The 19,126-nt window shown below is 35.0% G+C and overlaps 1 protein-coding gene across 1 annotated transcript in view; it reads left to right on the top strand.

The window, feature by feature from the left end:
- Window positions 1-13,472, top strand: part of LOC138711653 (uncharacterized) — a 124,798-nt gene extending 111,326 nt beyond the window's left edge. The window contains exons 15-17 of the mRNA XM_069842785.1: window positions 4,202-4,343; window positions 7,600-7,764; window positions 11,307-13,472. Of these exons, the coding sequence (XP_069698886.1) occupies window positions 4,202-4,343; window positions 7,600-7,764; window positions 11,307-11,453 (454 nt within the window). The 3' untranslated portion in view covers window positions 11,454-13,472. The remainder of the gene's footprint in view (window positions 1-4,201; window positions 4,344-7,599; window positions 7,765-11,306) is intronic.
- The last annotated feature ends 5,654 nt before the right edge of the window (window positions 13,473-19,126 follow it).

Below are 19,126 nucleotides of genomic sequence, written 5' to 3' on the forward strand. Positions count from 1 at the left end.
ACATTTACAGCAGTTTCACACTCATTGGTTAGCGCATTTAGTGCACTGCTCTATTTCAACTCTATATATCTCAGAACAGCATTTTACGTCCTCAATTGTAAAGCCTTATTTTAACGTCTCTTCAACCACAGAGGATATTCATAGACGATAAATTGATTATTGCAACTGCAGTTTTTATTTAATGTATTATTATTATTATTATTATTATTATTAGTCAATGTTACTTATGTCCCGCCCACTATATAGACATAGGCCAATTTTACACATATTTAGTATAACTTGTTGCTTCTTGGACTGGTTATGTTTGGTTAGTTTAGGTTTTTGTTATAACCTGCCTTGCATATACGATTATAGCGCAACATTGGCAGTGATAAAAGTGAAATAATCGTTCAGTGGCGTTGGATACTCTACATTCACCTGATTATTATTATTATTATTATTATTATTATTATTATTATTATTATTATTATTATTATTATTCTTGGTCAATGTTACTTATGTCCCGCCCACTATATAGACATAGGCCAATTTTACACATATTTAGTATAACTTGTTGCTTCTTGGACTGGTTATGTTTGGTTAGTTTTGGTTTTTGTTATAGCCTGCCTTGCATATACGATTATAGCGCAACATTGGCAGTGATAAAAGTGAAATAATCGTTCAGTGGCGTTGGATACTCTACATTCACCTGATTATTATTATTATTATTATTATTATTATTATTATTATTATTATTATTATTATTATTATTATTATTATTCTTGGTCAATGTTACTTATGTCCCGCCCACTATATAGACATAGGCCAATTTTACACATATTTAGTATAACTTGTTGCTTCTTGGACTGGTTATGTTTGGTTAGTTTAGGTTTTTGTTATAACCTACCTTGCATATACGATTATAGCGCAACATTGGCAGTGATAAAAGTGAAATAATCGTTCAGTGGCGTTGGATACTCTACATTCACCTTATTATTATTATTATTATTATTATTATTATTATTATTATTATTATTATTATTATTCTTGGTCAATGTTACTTATGTCCCGCCCACTATATAGACATAGGCCAATTTTACACATATTTAGTATAACTTGTTGCTTCTTGGACTGGTTATGTTTGGTTAGTTTAGGTTTTTGTTATAGCCTGCCTTGCATATACGATTATAGCGCAACATTGGCAGTGATAAAAGTGAAATAATCGTTCAGTGGCGTTGGATACTCTACATTCACCTGATTATTATTATTATTATTATTATTATTATTATTATTATTATTATTATTATTATTATTCTTGGTCAATGTTACTTATGTCCCGCCCACTATATAGACATAGGCCAATTTTACACATATTTAGTATAACTTGTTGCTTCTTGGACTGGTTATGTTTGGTTAGTTTAGGTTTTTGTTATAGCCTGCCTTGCATATACGATTATAGCGCAACATTGGCAGTGATAAAAGTGAAATAATCGTTCAGTGGCGTTGGATACTCTACATTCACCTGATTATTATTATTATTATTATTATTATTATTATTATTATTATTATTATTATTATTATTATTATTATTCTTGGTCAATGTTACTTATGTCCCGCCCACTATATAGACATAGGCCAATTTTACACATATTTAGTATAACTTGTTGCTTCTTGGACTGGTTATGTTTGGTTAGTTTAGGTTTTTGTTATAACCTACCTTGCATATACGATTATAGCGCAACATTGGCAGTGATAAAAGTGAAATAATCGTTCAGTGGCGTTGGATACTCTACATTCACCTGATTATTATTATTATTATTATTATTATTATTATTATTATTATTATTAGTATTATTATTATTATTATTATTCTTGGTCAATGTTACTTATGTCCCGCCCACTATATAGACATAGGCCAATTTTACACATATTTAGTATAACTTGTTGCTTCTTGGACTGGTTATGTTTGGTTAGTTTAGGTTTTTGTTATAGCCTGCCTTGCATATACGATTATAGCGCAACATTGGCAGTGATAAAAGTGAAATAATCGTTCAGTGGCGTTGGATACTCTACATTCACCTGATTATTATTATTATTATTATTATTATTATTATTATTATTATTATTATTATTATTATTCTTGGTCAATGTTACTTATGTCCCGCCCACTATATAGACATAGGCCAATTTTACACATATTTAGTATAACTTGTTGCTTCTTGGACTGGTTATGTTTGGTTAGTTTAGGTTTTTGTTATAACCTACCTTGCATATACGATTATAGCGCAACATTGGCAGTGATAAAAGTGAAATAATCGTTCAGTGGCGTTGGATACTCTACATTCACCTGATTATTATTATTATTATTATTATTATTATTATTATTATTATTATTATTATTAGTATTATTATTATTATTATTATTCTTGGTCAATGTTACTTATGTCCCGCCCACTATATAGACATAGGCCAATTTTACACATATTTAGTATAACTTGTTGCTTCTTGGACTGGTTATGTTTGGTTAGTTTAGGTTTTTGTTATAACCTACCTTGCATATACGATTATAGCGCAACATTGGCAGTGATAAAAGTGAAATAATCGTTCAGTGGCGTTGGATACTCTGCATTCACCTTATTATTATTATTATTATTATTATTATTATTATTATTATTATTATTATTATTATTATTATTATTATAGGCAATAATCCCAGCATGTTTTGAATTCGTTACATCCTAAATGCTAAGAGAGGCACTCTAGACATGTTATTGGTACAGGGACATCATTTTATTTTTACTAACATTTTTAATATTCACCTGGCTATACTTTTGGATTAACGGTTAAAACCGGAAGCACCGTTTGCTATCCCCTTCCACGACTGGAGTTCGATGATACTGGCGTAAAATACAAACAAATCACTTTCCTAGGTATAGGAGGGAAGAAAAGTAGTTCATCCATTTACGTAAACTAGGAAATATTGCGATTTTGAGTTTGATAATTTTCATTGGGTTTTTGCTTAATCAAAATACAGTACTGTATTAACAATAAGTGTTTTTACTCACGAACTGAGCTGTCCATTCGGACGTATTCATTATGCAGTGTATATTATACTGTCTACAGCACATTAGCGTACAATTTAGAGCATGAGGTTGAATTGAAAAATAATCATAACTTGGATATTTAAACATATTTTTGAAAATGGTGGCCGTTCATTTCGATACAAGCTTCAGTTCTTTTGTCAATATTATCTCACTATAGATTAATGTATCTAATTCCAATTAGCAGTTTCGTCCTTCGTACTAGTAACTCATATTGAAATAATTCTGTGCCTACTCTATAAAAGAGCACCTTACGTACTGTAAATTCAATCTTCACTTCTGCCCGATCCGAAAAGATAAAATTACTCAGACATGCTATCTACTGACCGTCCAAGTGGTTTTGTACCAGGATCGTAGAAAGGGGAGAAATCATGTGACAGTTAATTACTTAACGAGGGCCTTTTATTTAAGTTATTTTGAACAGTTATATAATATTAAGTAGACGTCCAATTCCTAACAGATATTAATGTTTTCAGAGAAGAGCTAAGACAGCCGAGCTACTAGCCTTTACAGAGGGGCGAGCAGAAGCGGGTGGGGGAAACCGGAATGCGACGTAGGCAAACGGACGACAGTACCTGTGCGAGACTATGATTCGATATTGAAAGCTCTTTCGTAACTGGAAAATGCGAACATGTTTCTGGAACGTACTAGGCCTATACTCACTAACTCAGTACTGTTTAAGGCGAGTTTGACTGCATACGCGGTCTTGGTTCTGTGAGGACGACGACTGGAAGTTTACTAATAGAGGGAGTGGGAGTGAAGTACATTAAAAAACTCAGGTACAATAAAAATTGAAGTAAAAATAAAATGATGTCCCTGTACAATGGAAGACCACTGTCTGAGACAAGACTAAAAAAAAACTGACATACAGCCAATCTCAATGGGAGTTAAAAAGTAAATCTCCACTTTTTGCCGAGAATCGATCTCATATACATCGTACCTGTAGCCAGACAAGCCACTGTTCGAGAACATTAACCATATTTATAAAAGTCACATGATCTTGTATTAATGGTATAGCCTACTTCTGAAATAGCATAAGTCTGGATAAATTAATTCAAAATTCGTCACTGTATGCTGTACTAAATCTGAGTGATATTAATTTGTGACGTTTCGTCCTATAGTCGCGCCATCATCTGCTACCTGGCGGATAAGTATGGCAAGGACGATTCTCTGTACCCTAAGGACCCGAAGAAGAGGGCTATAGTCAACCACAGACTGTTCTTCGAGGCCACATGTATGTCGCAGAGATATGCAGACTATTACGTAAGTGAATCGCGAATTGCAGAAACCCCACATGTCCATTTGAAAGAAACTTTAAGGAGGCACAAAAAACTGATTATCAGTAAAAGTGTTTGATATTTTGAAGTGACTTTCTTATTAAAGTATAATAAGTGGTTCTAGTGTTTGACATAGGCTACATGGGCTATTCCATAATATGAAATCGTCAGTAAAAAACCTCGCATTTTTTATACTCTAATTTTTTCCCTACTTATACAAGGTGCTGAGGGGAGTGCATTTTCAAAAATATACTATCGAAAGTCAAACGGTTTTCGTATTATTGAGCGACAAATTTAGCGTATTTTATAAAAACAAGCCTCTTTCAGCTCTCAGAACTCTGGAACCATTTACTGCAGAACATTGAACGAGAGCTTATTTTGAAGCTGACATTTGGTAGGTTATGTTAAGAAGTAATCCTTATTTTTTATTGTACACAGAGAGACAGATAATCTGATTTTACTTGCTTTTAGGCTTTTTGGCCATTTGTAAAAATGTAAAAAAATATTGAGAAAAAAACTTTGCATTATTAAGAGGGATTCGGCATTGTTTGCTTAGTGGCTCGGCAATAAGTTTCGAGGGTATTAAATAAATTATTTTCACAAGCCTAGACTTGAACGGCGCAGTACCGCACGTACTGGCCGAGAGCTGAAGATAAGCGAGCGTTGGGCGTCATTTTACTCCTGTGTTATTAAAACTTTGTCATAAAGCTAGCTCAGCCATGACAGCTAGACGACACATCACAGGTTTGCCTCCTGGCCTTGCTTGTCTCGACTACCTCCCGTCTCACAGTCAGCTGGTTAGTTCACGCGCGTACTATTTATTTTCTTTATTTCATATTTTTAATACTTTCTTATCAACATACCATCAGTAAAATATATGTGTTTATTTGTACTTTCAATGCGGAATCTAACCATATATTTTTAAAATATTTTTTCGTGGGCAAAGGCGTCTTAATGAAGAAAAATCTAAATTTCTCCATTTCCATAAAAAGTAAGAAAATCTGTTTATATGTCAATATAAACTTTAACTTCTCAGCATCAAAATAAACCATGGTTTTGATCATTGGGTGAAAGGATTTCGGAGCCACAACAGTTTAAAGTTGCTAATTTTATGAAAATACGATAAATTTAAATATTATTAATTGAAACACTATTAAGTTCTGATGCCTCAAACTTTGCGCAAAGCATTGTATCATAGTTGTCAACGGACAGAAAAAGTTTCATTGTATTTAAAAATTGTAAGGTCAATTTTCTCTATATTTCGGTCGATTTGAGATGGAATAGCCCACATGAACTTTAATTTTTGTCCTTAGTATTTTCTTGAAAAAATCTGAATTGCCTGGACATGTGGTGTTTCTGGAATTCACAACTAGAACAATAATGTTATTTCTTTAAAACAATTTTAGGTGAAGATGTCGGAGAAGGGCAATTTTGCCATATAAAACACTTCAAATGTATATTTAAACCAAGAAATTGAAGAATTATACAAATATAAACATGCAAATTTATATGAATAGCATATCAATTTGAGAAAAAATGTGTCTTGTGGGGTTTCCGCATAAGACAATTATTCAAGTGTATTAGAATGAAATACGAAGAAGTTCGGTAAGTGTATATTACATTATACAAAGAGATCCATTTATAATTTGATTTATTCAATTTATTAATGTATCTAGTCCACCGCTGAAGAGTAACGGTCAGTGTGTGTTGACTATGGAATGACTGGTTGGCGTTTTTCCTAGGCTTTCCCTCAAACACTTGAAGCATAATTGCTGGGTAACTTTCGGCGTTGGAACTCGGACTCATTTCGCCATCATTATTTCACATAATATCATCACCATCATCATCCATACAATAGCCCGGATTAAGTAAATACTAAAATTGTATCCATTTAAATGTTTCGATTTTCTGAGAAGGGATAGGGCCTATAGGTTTTAAGTTTAAAGCTCATTTTCCAAAAAAATTTCAGATTTTGAGGGTGAATGTGATAAAATTTTTATTTTTCCAATTTACTCTTTAATGTTCCTCTTTAAATCGGTATATCATATATGATTATGCCTATACTAAAATTATGTCCGTGTTAATTTTTCGTTTTTCTGAGAAGTAATCTATGTATACAGAGTGTAAACGATATAAACTGCCAAAATTATACAGACTGCACATCTCGGTCTACTAAACATGATGTATAGTGAATTTTTTTTTCTTCTGTTTCTGTTTTTAATTCCTAAAATATCATGTTTTTAGGATTGGCAGTAGTATAATATTTATTGTTCGAGTAAATGTAAACGTCATTGCCAATGACTTTCAGTCCAACACATGCTAATATTACCACAATAGAGAGACAACAGAGTAGTACCACAATCTACTATATACAGTCACGAAACTTGAGTTTTGAGGGTGCTAGAAACAATAGACTGTGACGGTACTATTTTGCATCGCCTATAATGAGGAGATATTAGCGATCCTAGTGGTGAACAACTATCTAATGTTTGCATATTTACTACGTATTGAGCTTCGCGACTGTATATACTAGACTGTGGTAGTACAATGATTTGAAAACAAGGATATCAGCATAGTTGCAATGTACGTGGCGGAACGAAGTAAATATTGACGGTCTACTATCATTTTCAAAAACATTCGATTCATAGATAATATTTTTTTTCTAGGGAAACTACAGAAGTTACAGAAACATTTTATTATACTTTTTTGTTCAGTAATTTATGGTCTATCACCAGAAATATATTGGCAATTTATATCGTTTACACACTGTATGCATCTTATTTTAACGCTCTATTTCCGTTAAATTTAGTTCTTTACACACAAAAGGAACCTTGTCTCCCCTCCTATTTAATCTAGAAAGGTCCAATTTTTATGAATTCTTTTTCATTTGTATGTTTTACTGTACTGAAATAATGTATTTAAAATCTGTTAAATTTTGGAGATGTTACAAGGGGTAATTACTGCAAATCGTCGGAAAAATATACAAATGGAGAAAAAAATTATTTCTCAGTAAGGAAATAGATAAAAACTACTGTTCCAGTATAAAGGCAAGTTACAGTATGTGTACACGAGCTGTAAAAACACCAGGTGTGTAGCTTCAACAGTTTTCGAGAAAAAGTTCCTTATGTAAGTCGTAATTTAACGCTGCCAAGATAGAAAATCCTGCCGTTACATTTAAAGTTTTAAAACATACTTATAAGTAACAATATTTCAGAGCTACACGAAGTCATGTATGTGTGTAGGCGCCCATATTGTACCAGGGAAAAGAAGGGGACCCCGCCAAGCTCAAGAGATTCGAAGACGCCTTCGTCATGTTGGACAAGTACCTGGAAGGACAGACTTGGGCTGCAGGCGACCACATCACCATCGCGGACTTCCCTCTCATCGCTATAATCTCAAGTGCAGAGGTATACCAGTTAACAGTCATATTATAATACAGGGTGGGAGGGATGTGCAAATATGTTGATATTTAAGAAACATTCAAGTGTAGTAACGCCCTATTCACCTTTTCCCTTTCCCTTACAGTTTCTCCATAAATGTGTCATGTATTTTACGGTATTATGTTTCATGAATGGTAGTACTATGAAACACCTGTCAGTTTAGGGCCATACATGGGCACTCGATTTGAAATAGTTTGTTTACTAGGAGAGGAGACTACAGAGTAGGATGGGAAATATAAACTGCAGTGACCTGCGTCACCTTATCGTAATCACTAAGGCGGTCAGTGGCGAATTATTAGGAAAGCGCCTGGTTAACGTGAGAGACTCGAAAACTTTTATTCAATTTGGCAAATTAATTCGGCAGCTTTAATCATAAACCTCTTTACTATTTCTCCATCATTGAATTGATTTAAATCACAGGCGAGAAATTGCGTAACTAGCCAATAATATTCCATCACGTTGTCTACGTTTATTTTCTTGAATATTCTGGCGTTTCTCAAGATTACTTAATAGATTTGCACGTTCTCGACCTAAAATAATTTCAGAAAATCGTATTTCGTTTTCTACGCACATTTGATATTTTTTTTATAAATTTCTTTTGGAAATAATACGTACAAACAACATTTAATTCCTCGTACCTTTTAATGCAGCGTGTTTAAGGTATAATATCGTATTTAGTATACTATGCAAATGTTAAGATCATAAATTGTCTTCGGAATAGTATGAAAAATAACATTTAATTTGTCTTACCCTCTAATTCAGCATCGTATGTTATCCCCTTCTCAACAGCAAAAAAACTCTTCCTCCATTTCTCATGAAATAATCGTTTTTAACGCGTACACACTGCTTTGATAATGTCATTATTCCACCACTGATATTGCTTATGAAACTGATATAGAACCTGCCCACGCCTAGGAGCTACGTGAGGGAGGAAAGGGGACTGTGAACATGATGTCACTCAGAGCGATAAGCTCTGTGAAGGTCAGTGAGGCACAAATTCTCAAGTGAGGCACGATGCCCATGTATAGTTTAGACTATACGTACGCCTTTCGATGTCATTATATTTCAGCATAAACAGTTAAGGTGATTAACCTTGCAGGAACCTCACTTGACTTAATGGAAGGATTCACTGATGCTGAATTAGCCGAGAGAGAGAAATTTGTTTATTAACAACAAATGATGTAAGTGTAAAGTGAGAAGTTCAAATGAGGTTGGTTACATATTATTCTTTATTTTGTACACCACGTGTATGATACGAAAAAAAATTCTCAACGCGGAAGGAAAAAAAACTTCATAGAATTGATATTCACGGATAAATATATATATATATATATTTTTTTTCTATGGAACATTTTCTACCGCGTTATATCCGAATCCGAACACTGGTCTGTACTATATCGGGTCTTTACTGTATAGGCCTATATTATCTGTTAGTGGTACAGTTACTGAAGTTAAAACATCTTGTGCGACAGCCATAGAGCAAATCTTTACGATATGCAATGAAAAATGCACGGGAAATCCATTCGGAGACAAACGCTGCTGACTGCAAGTCAACATATAAGTTACTATGGAGACTGAAAATATGAATATCAACATAAAAGAAACGGCCGCGGACCTAGTTTCTTTCTTCAAAGATTATTCCTCTACATTTCTTAGACAATTTTTTCTAAATTCAAATCGTTCGCTTTCCCTTTGGGCTCTTACAATCATATTTTAAATGCGACCTGCTCTGTCATGCAGCTTTCGATATCAGTCTTTCTTTTATTGTTACCGCATCTTTGCTTATCTTCAAGTTAATAAGCACAGTCTATTGTTTCTAGCACCCTCAAAACTCAAGTTTCGTGACTGTATATAGTAGACTGTGGTACTACTCTGTTGTCTCTCTATTGTGGTAATAAACTGTTGGTTTTATCAGTGCTAATTGCTTCAAAGCTGGGTACCTGACAAAACAGTGCAATGGTATTTCAAAATTAACATAGAGTCATAAGCAAATAACCATTAATTAATCTTCCCTTTAAAATTAAAGAAAACCTTCAATTGAAACATATTCTTTATACAAGGCTCCTACAAAAAAAAAAAAAAACCTTTCCGGTTTCGAACACATGTAATTTACGTTCTATGAATCTGAGGTGCATGAAAATAGCGCCAATGGAAAGAGAACTTAAAAAAGTTTAGTTGTAGCAGCATTGTTTTCCTAGTTGGTAACACTGCCCCATAATAGCGCATTCGAGGCGAAATGGCTGCTATAGAGGACAGAAAACTTGATTTTCTGTGAACCAATCGGTTATTAATGTTCAACGGCATTACCGAACAAAGTTTGGTGCAGATCCACCCAGTGAGCCTACAATCCGTAAATGGTAAACTGATTTTAAAGCAAGATTCTTCGCAAGCGGTTGCGATTTCATCCGTACCGACTACAGTTGCTGTAAGCCCTAAAACCTGAGGACAAAGTGCTACGAAGAAATTTCTGCATAAGTATGCAGACTTTAATTGAAAACGATGACGAATTTATTCGTTCCGTGGTGTTCTCTGACGAAGCCACTTTTCTGATAAGGTGACCAGACATAACCTCAGAATCTTGGGATCGGAAAATCCGCTTACCTACGTGGGGACACGTTGAACATCTTTAAGGTACGGAAGTAAACTTTTTGAGTTTCTCTTTCCATTGGTACTATTTTCATGCACCTCAGTCATAGAACGTAAGTTACATGTGTTCGAAACCGGAAAGATCTTTTGTAGAAGCCCTGTTCTGAGAAGATATTAAAGTTACAACATTCCAAAAGTGAGGGGAAGGAGATTATCGATAGCAGGCTAGTCGTGAAATAAAAACTTGCAAGTTCTCTTCGGTTGGTAGTACTTTATGAGGCTTAATGAGTGTAAAAATTATATAGGCCTTTTGATTATATTGACCGTTTAATTGTTTTCTATTTGATATTATGAGTTCTGTTAATAAAGATTACTATTCGATTTTAAGCTGAAATTATATTTCGAAATTAATGATTTTTATTGAAATGTAGGGGAAAAAAATAGGAGGAAAATCAGGGATTTTTAGTCTAAACAGATTGGCAACACTGGCAAGCACATTACCAGGGTCTAGTATTGTTTGCCGCGCTCTATATTACTATAGTGGGTCACCGTAGCTTACAAGCAAATATTCTAATGGTGCGAGATGGTGGAAGAAAATAACTTTTTTATCTGCCTCCATAAGAATGTTTGCTTATTAGCTAAGAACTCAATGTTACATGCATCAATGATTTAATATATTCGTATATAAGGAAGCGCAAAGAACAACTTGAGCGCATCAAAGATTCAAGAAATGAAACAACAATGTGTCATAATACTCAAGGAGATAGAAAACTAGGTTAACCTAATAAAAGATGGTGACAATAACTGAGAGATGTCAAAACGGACAAGGTGGTCCAGACCACAGAATAGATGTTTTAATAATGACTATATTTTTACGTTTACATATTTATTTGCACACTTCTGACACACATCCTATATTCCAGATATTTGGATTCGACATCACCAGGTATCCAAACGTGTCCAGATGGCTAGCTAACGCTAAGAAGTCTATCCCCAAGTATGAAGAACTGAACCATGCCGGATGTCTCGAATACAAGAAGGTCATGGATGCTAAAATGATTCTTTTCTGAAGTCAACTGTTATAAGTTTTAAAAAAGTCTACCCAAGAAATTCTTCACACAGTAGATCAACATTAAAATGGCCATATTTCCATCAAATTTACCGTTGAAACTTAAAGAATAGCGTAATATTATACAGGGTTACTATAAAGAAACTAACATAGTTGAAATTAATATAACTGGCGAAAGAAATTGAGCAATAAAGGTGAACTAAATGGCTTTGGAATGTGTGAAGAATAGGATTTAGTCTGTGTATGTCAGTGGCGGCCATTCCTGCGGCATTGCCGCAGTGACGTCAGACCTCAGCGAAGCATCAATCTTACCCCCTACCTTCCCCATTCCCACCTCACGAAAATGTCGTGGCGGATTATACTGGACTGCTGTACTTCAGAGCTTCATTAGTGATACAATATCTTTCGCAGAAACAACTGAATCGATAGGATATCACACTTACAAGAAATGCGGTTCTTTCATTTCTTATGTTTAGGATCAGCTACAAATATTCAGGACGCTAACTTAAATAAGTACATCCTTAAAATAGATCACCTATTATACGAGTTCAAAGAACACAGATTCAGTGATTTTCAAAGGATGGACAAAGATTTCAATATTTTTGTCACTCCTATTCATGTTGAAATTTAAAATTTTATCCCAGAATTGCAGTTAGAGGTACTGGATTTGCAAAATGATAGTTTATTGAAAGCAGAATGTGAAGGTTTGCTGGGGTTAAAATTTTTAAAAAGCTGTCCAATACTACATATCCACTGCTCAGACAGTTTGCTTCAAAATAATGAGTATGTATTCACCAATGCGAACAGCTGTTTTCTAAAAAGAAATTTATGAAGTCCCGCGTAAGTGATGCTCATCTCCTTTTACAACTGAAAATAGCATACACAGATATAAATCCCAATTTCGAAGAAATTGCTTTGAAAAATGATTAATTAAATATCACGTGAATTAATTCTTCTAATTACATATGGTAGGTAGGAGTGTAGTGGCGCAACTGTCTGTAAATCCGTCACTGCACTGTAGAGTGCAACCCCTCCCACAGTAAACAGTTGCCATTTAAATCCTGTCTTGTGGGTTGCGTTCATTGGTGTATGTGGATCGTCTGTTGTACATGTTTGACAATTGTGGGTAATGATTCCACAATTGGGCCTCATCTCTATACAGTATTCGAGATAACCATTCCAGTTCAATTTTTATCTGAGCTGAAACACGTGGTGGAGAGTCGTATCTCTTTTCGTGATCAGCTTCCTTCAATTCAAGCACCATTTGCAATTTATAAGAATATATTTTCATACGTTTGCGGAAAATTTTCCGCTGTATGGCATTTGCATGAGTTTGCTTTAGCACATTACCGGTTTTGGCTAGCTAGGATTTAGTTTTCAGAAAGAATTTCTACAACCTGAATATCTCTATTTCTTCATGTTCTCGATTTCGTTTTATCATGAACTAAGTAAGTTTCTTCAAACGTCTTAATTAATGGTCGACAAGAAAGTATGATACAAGTTCCGCCTCCCAGATGCATTTTTGTCCAAAATGTTTTTAATATGACAGTGACGTTTGTACCACATTCATAGTCACATTGTACCATACGAATTCTCGTTTGAAGATTTAAAAACGTTTTCTGAAATTTGGAAAACGTGTGTAATAAACAAGCCAAATAGTCACCAAATTTATTTGTTGCATGATAACATGGAAGCATTTATTTCAGCAAGCAAGAACTACTCGTAAATTCCGTTCTTCGCATATTTATTTAACTGCAGCTTAAGACCTCTTGATTCCTCAATATGTGTATAAAATATATTAATTTTAACTGTGTTCCTAACTTTATAATAATTCTATATTTTGACTAATATATGGACATGCCTCAACTCCTACAATCGAAATATTTTGTAAATATTATGCATGACTAGTGCAGTAAAATAAATTGTTCAATATTTGTAATTAATTGTGATTTACATGTTCTGTTTCCAAGAAAGGAAAGAATCAAAATACTCATAAACCATGTGAATGTGAGAAAATGAGCGCGCGCGAGAGAAGAAAAGAGGTGTGGCATAATAATTCCTTTTATAGGTCGACTGAAAGAACACCGAGGACTGTTGGAAGAAGAGCAAAACATATTTAGCATTCGAAAAGATTGCGGAAAGGCATAGAGAAGCGGGACAAAGTTATTAACAGGCTTAGAGACTTCAGACCCGATAGAAGAAAACAGTGCGATTTCAATTTGGAAATCAGGACGGTAGTGGGTGGGGGCAGTGAGGGTAGCGACCTATTTGTCGTCCCATGTACTTTATTTACTCAGTCGTACTCATAAGGCAGGGAGAGGAGGTACTATTCTGATAATAAAAACAGTCTTGTATGTCTAGGTCACTTTGTCAGAAGAGAGGACAGGAGATAGTAGTCTAGTTTTGATTTATGCATGTGGTTATCTAGGCCTATCTGATTAGTCGTAAGAATATAATTAACAGTAAGTATGCCAAACGTGAAAGACTCTAAGACGCATTTATTTGTGCAGGAGTTCGGAAATTATTATTTTTAAATAAAAGGGGATCATGTTACATGTAAATTGTGTCATGTCAGACTAAGGGGAGACAAAAAACGATACCTTGAGACCCACTGTAACTCTCGAAAACACATTTCACACATAAACATTTTGTCTCTTTAAGAGGGAAGAAATTCCACCTGTGTCCGATTCACTTACAAATAAAGAATCCGAGTTATTCCTAGATCTATGTGAAATGATGATGAAGAGGGATGAAGTTACAGGAGAATGGAGAAAGTTACACAACACAGAACTGCACGCATTGTATTCTTCACCTGACATAATTAGGAACATTAAATCTAGACTTTTGAGTTGGGCAAGGCATTTAGCACGCATGGGTGAATCCAGAAATGCATATAGTGTGTTAGTTAGGAAGCCGGAGGGAAAAAAGACCTTTGGGGAGGCAGAGACGTAGATGGGAAGATATTATTAAAATGGATTTGAGGGAGATGTGATATGATAGAGACTGGATTAATCGCTCAGGATAGGGACCAATAGCGGGCTTATGTGAGGGCGGCAATGAACCTCCGGGTTCCTAAAAGCCAGTAAGTAAGTATTGTACATGTGCTTATGAAAGAAGCCGAAAGGAAATGCATATTAATTTATTTTGAAAATTTCGGATTATAGGTTGTTATTTTATTCTACGTAAAGATTAATTTTTTGGTCCTACAGAATTTTTCTTCTCTAACATTCATTTTATTTTAATGTTTGATAAATTAGTTGTCTTTCTTTGGAACGTCACTGTACAGCACCAGCAGACTGGACTGGACTTGGTTTTTATGTACACATGTCTCTCCTTCTACCGACTCCCATCCACCTCAAACACAGTGACAAAGCTGCCTATAGTATGGACTTAGTAAACTTATTCTATCGGGTCCAAAATCTCGATGTCTGGTTATTAAACTCAGAAGAAAGGGAATGGCCAACTTGATAGGTTCGATCAGTGCGCGCGCGCTCCTCCGGAGCGGGAGAGCGGTGTTTACCTCTCGCCGAAACGGAGAGGAAGATACGTCAGAATGACATAGACTTGCTATGGGTAGAGGAGGGAGAAACGACCACTCAGTTATATCTAGTGGAGTGCAGTGTGTAGGCCTATTCTCAGTAACTGTTTCACGTTGCTTACCTACTGCTACAGTACAGTATGGAGGAATCTAAAAGACGGAACATAACATTTAACGATTTACAGCTCGAACTTATTGATCTTCAATGTGATCTAAGGTCTAAAGATCGTTTGAATAATACTACTAGCCTGCTTGAGTTTCACAAGACTAAACATTAGCAATAATATCCACGACTACACAGGCTGGCTGTGAAAATGATTGCTATGTTTGGCTCAACATTTATATTTGTGAGCAAATGTTTCCTATAATCAACATCGAACATCTGTAACTGATGTTTCATTACGATCAGCAGGCTACTGTTCCTTTCAGCTGCCAACAGCATAAAACCTCGTTTTGATGTACTGATAAATAAAAATATAACAAAATGATATTGTAAATTTAAGTAGCTATAGAATTTCTATTACTTCTGTAAAAGAAATATTTCTTTATTAATTAATAACAGTCCAAGATAATTTTACAAACACTGAAAGGGAATTCATTTCATAAGCATTCGTAATAGTACTTCCTTTTGAGATCCACCTCTTCTTCCAGTCCACCCTTATACAGAGCGCAGTTAATATCTGCATTCCGCTCATGAGCTGTGAGCCGGCTCGGAGAGCGCAAACCTTGTGCAGGCCTGTTCTAGAATGTTTCTAAGTTAAAAAGAAAATTCCAACATCAATCTCTTAAGAATAGTTAGAAGCTGTACTGAATTTATTGGTAGGAAAATATATATTTAGTACAGTTTTTACAAGTATGAGATTTAGATTTTGGGAGAGCAAATCTGAACGGCATGTCCTCTTTTAAGATCAAGACATTGTTGCGAATTGTACAATATAGGCTATTTGAGGAGATGTCGACTGTGATTATATATGCTCCAGACAACTCCAAGTCAAAAGATACATACTGTCTGCAGTGTTGCCAACTCGTGAAATCAAATGTCACCAAATCATAATACAAAAATCACCAGAAAATCACTAAAATTTACATTTTTCAGATTTCACTTATATGGTAAAATGTTTGTGTTAATATAGCCTACAAATAAAGGATACGTCCCATTAGTCACGAATTATAATCCTATCTTAAAACTTACAACATTTACTGTTCTCCCTCCTCTTCAAAGACAACATCCTCCTCTCCAGAAGTTGTCGCTCAGGGGCGTATATGACTGTAGGGTATCAATTTGTTTAATTATATCTTCTGGTAAACTATAACTATGGCAGCATTTGTTGACTCTTTTCAAGCCGAATTTAATGCACGTAATAGCATGAAGTGTTTCAATTGTCATTCTACAGGGGCATCATTTTATTTTTACTTCTACTAACGAAGTTCCAACTGTCCTCCATACAGAACCCAGGCCGCAGTACTGAATTAGTGATTATAGTACGTTTCAGAAATATGTTCGAGTTTTCCAGTGACGAAAACTTCCAATATTGAATCATATTTCCTCACAGGTACTGTCGTCCGTTTGCCTACGTCGCATTCCGATTTCCCCTACCTGCTTCTGCTCGCTCCATTGTAAAGATTAGTGGCTGGGCTTTCTTAGCTCTTTTCTGAAAACATTAATTTCTCTTAGGAATTAATTGGACGTCTACGTAATATTATGCAACTGTTTAAAATAACATAAATAAAAGGGGCTCGTTAAGTAATTAACTATCACGTGATTCCCCCCTTTCTACGATCCTGCGACATAACCACTTGGACGGACAGTAGATAGTATGTCTGAGTAATTTTATCTGTGCGGGTCGGGCAGAAGTGAAGACTGAATTTACAGCACGTAAGGTACTCTTTTATAGAGTAGGTACAGAATTATTTCAACATGAGTTACTAAGTATGAAGGACGAAACTGGTAATTGGAATTAGATGTAATAGTCTATAGTGCGATAATAGGCACAAAAGAACTGAAGCCTGTATCGAAATGAACGGCCACCATTTTCAAGAATGTGTTTAAATATCCATATTATGATTATTTTTAAATTTAACTTCATTCTCTATATTGTATGCTAATGTGCTGTAGACAGTATAATATACCCTGCATAATGAATACGTTCGCATGGATAACTCAGTTCGTGAGTAAAAACACTTATTTTTAATAGTGTACTGTATTTTGATTAAACAAAACCTAAAATTACTTTACGTAAATGGATGAACTACTTTTCTTCCCTCCTGTACCTAGTAAAGTGATTTGTTTGTATTTTACGCCAGTATCACCGAACTCCAGTCGTGGAAGGAGGTAGCAAACGGTGTTTTTGGGTCTCAATCATTAATCCAAAGGTATAGCCAGGTTAATATTAAAAATGTTAGTAAAAATAAAATGATGTCCCTGTATTTACGAAATTACTTTTGGTCAAAAGTCACTACACTGAACACACGTTCAATATCGGCAATTAAGTGTGGAAGAGTTAGAAATGAGAAAGCAACAGTATCACTGAACGCAACATTGCACTACTTTAAGAAACAATGTACGGTACGAATTTAAAAAGGCCGTTGTATAGCTAAACGCTCCGGCGACTGACTAACAAAGCGAACTGCTAATGAAACAAAACTACGATGCGTTGACTTATGTACCTCTTGAAACACTAAGTCATGCCAAAGTTTTCCCGATCAATTAATATTTGAGGTTAATTAAATGAAAAACCAGAATAAATGAAATAATTTTATTTATCACCAGATTTACTTTAAAATCACCAGAATTTCGACATGTCGCTAAATGACATTTCTTGGCACCAAATGGCTTCCCAAAAACACCAGATCTGGTGACAAAATCGCCAACTTGGCAACACTGATTGTCTGAGCGCCAGCTCTAAAACAGTACGATATGAGGAAGTGGGGAGCGGGGGGATGTGACTCAGCACGGCCAGCTGTGTATGGATATTTCCTCCGTATTACAAACATTAGCTCAAACACCATTACCCGCTTATCCCTTCCACACCGCATTCCTGCCGCAGTGTATATTTTTAGCCTAGTATAGTACAGTCTTACGTCATCACCACCTTATCGGTACCACTACATTCTTGCCGCGGTTTCAGAGCTGGCGCTCAGACAGTACAGACTTCAATGACAAGATAACTGGGATCTATTATCGTCTCATTCAACTCAAGTTTACACCTCTCCACACGTGTTTGTTATTCTCCGCGCTAATCAGTATCGTTGATATAATATTTATATAGGGACATCATTTTATTTTTACTAACATTTTTAATATTAATCTGGCTATACCTTTCTATTAACGATTCAAACAGGAAACACCGTTTGCTACCCCTTCCATGACTGGAGTTCGATGCTACTGGCGTAAAATACAAATCACTTTACTAGGTATAGGAGGGAAGAAAAGTAGTTCATCCAATTATGTAAACTAGGAAATATCACAATTTTGAGTTTGATAATTTTCATTAGGCTTTTGTTTAATCAAAATACAGTACTGTATTACCACTTAGTGTTTTTACTCACCAACTGAGCTATCCATTCGGACGTATTAATTATGCAATGTATATTGTACTTTACAGTACATTAGCGTACAATATAGAGAATGAAGTTAAATTGAAAAGTAATCATAATATGGATATTTAAACACATTTTTTTAAAATGGTGGCCATTCATTTCGATACAGGCTTCAGTTCTTTTGTGCATATTATCACACTATAGACTATTGTACCTAATTCCAATTACCAGTTTCGTCCTTCGTACGAGTAACTCATGTTGAAATAATTCTGTACCTACTCTATAAAAGAGTACCTTACGTACTGTAAATTCAATCTTCACTTCTGCCCGATCCGAAAAGATAAAATTACTCAGAAATGCTATCTACTGTGCGTTCAAGTTGTTTTGTCGCAGGGTCGTAGAAAGGGGTGTGAATCACGTGACAGTTAATTACTTAACGAGGCTCTCTTATTTAAGTTATTTTAAACACTTTTATAATATTACGTAGACGTCCAATTCCTAACAGAAATTAATGTATTCAGAAAAGAGCTAAAACAGCCCAGCTACAGAAGCAGGTGGGGAAAACCGGGATGCGACGTAGGCAAACGGACGACAGT

Source organism: Periplaneta americana, chromosome 13 (genome assembly GCF_040183065.1).
Source record: "Periplaneta americana isolate PAMFEO1 chromosome 13, P.americana_PAMFEO1_priV1, whole genome shotgun sequence".
Lineage (NCBI taxonomy): Eukaryota > Metazoa > Arthropoda > Insecta > Blattodea > Blattidae > Periplaneta > Periplaneta americana.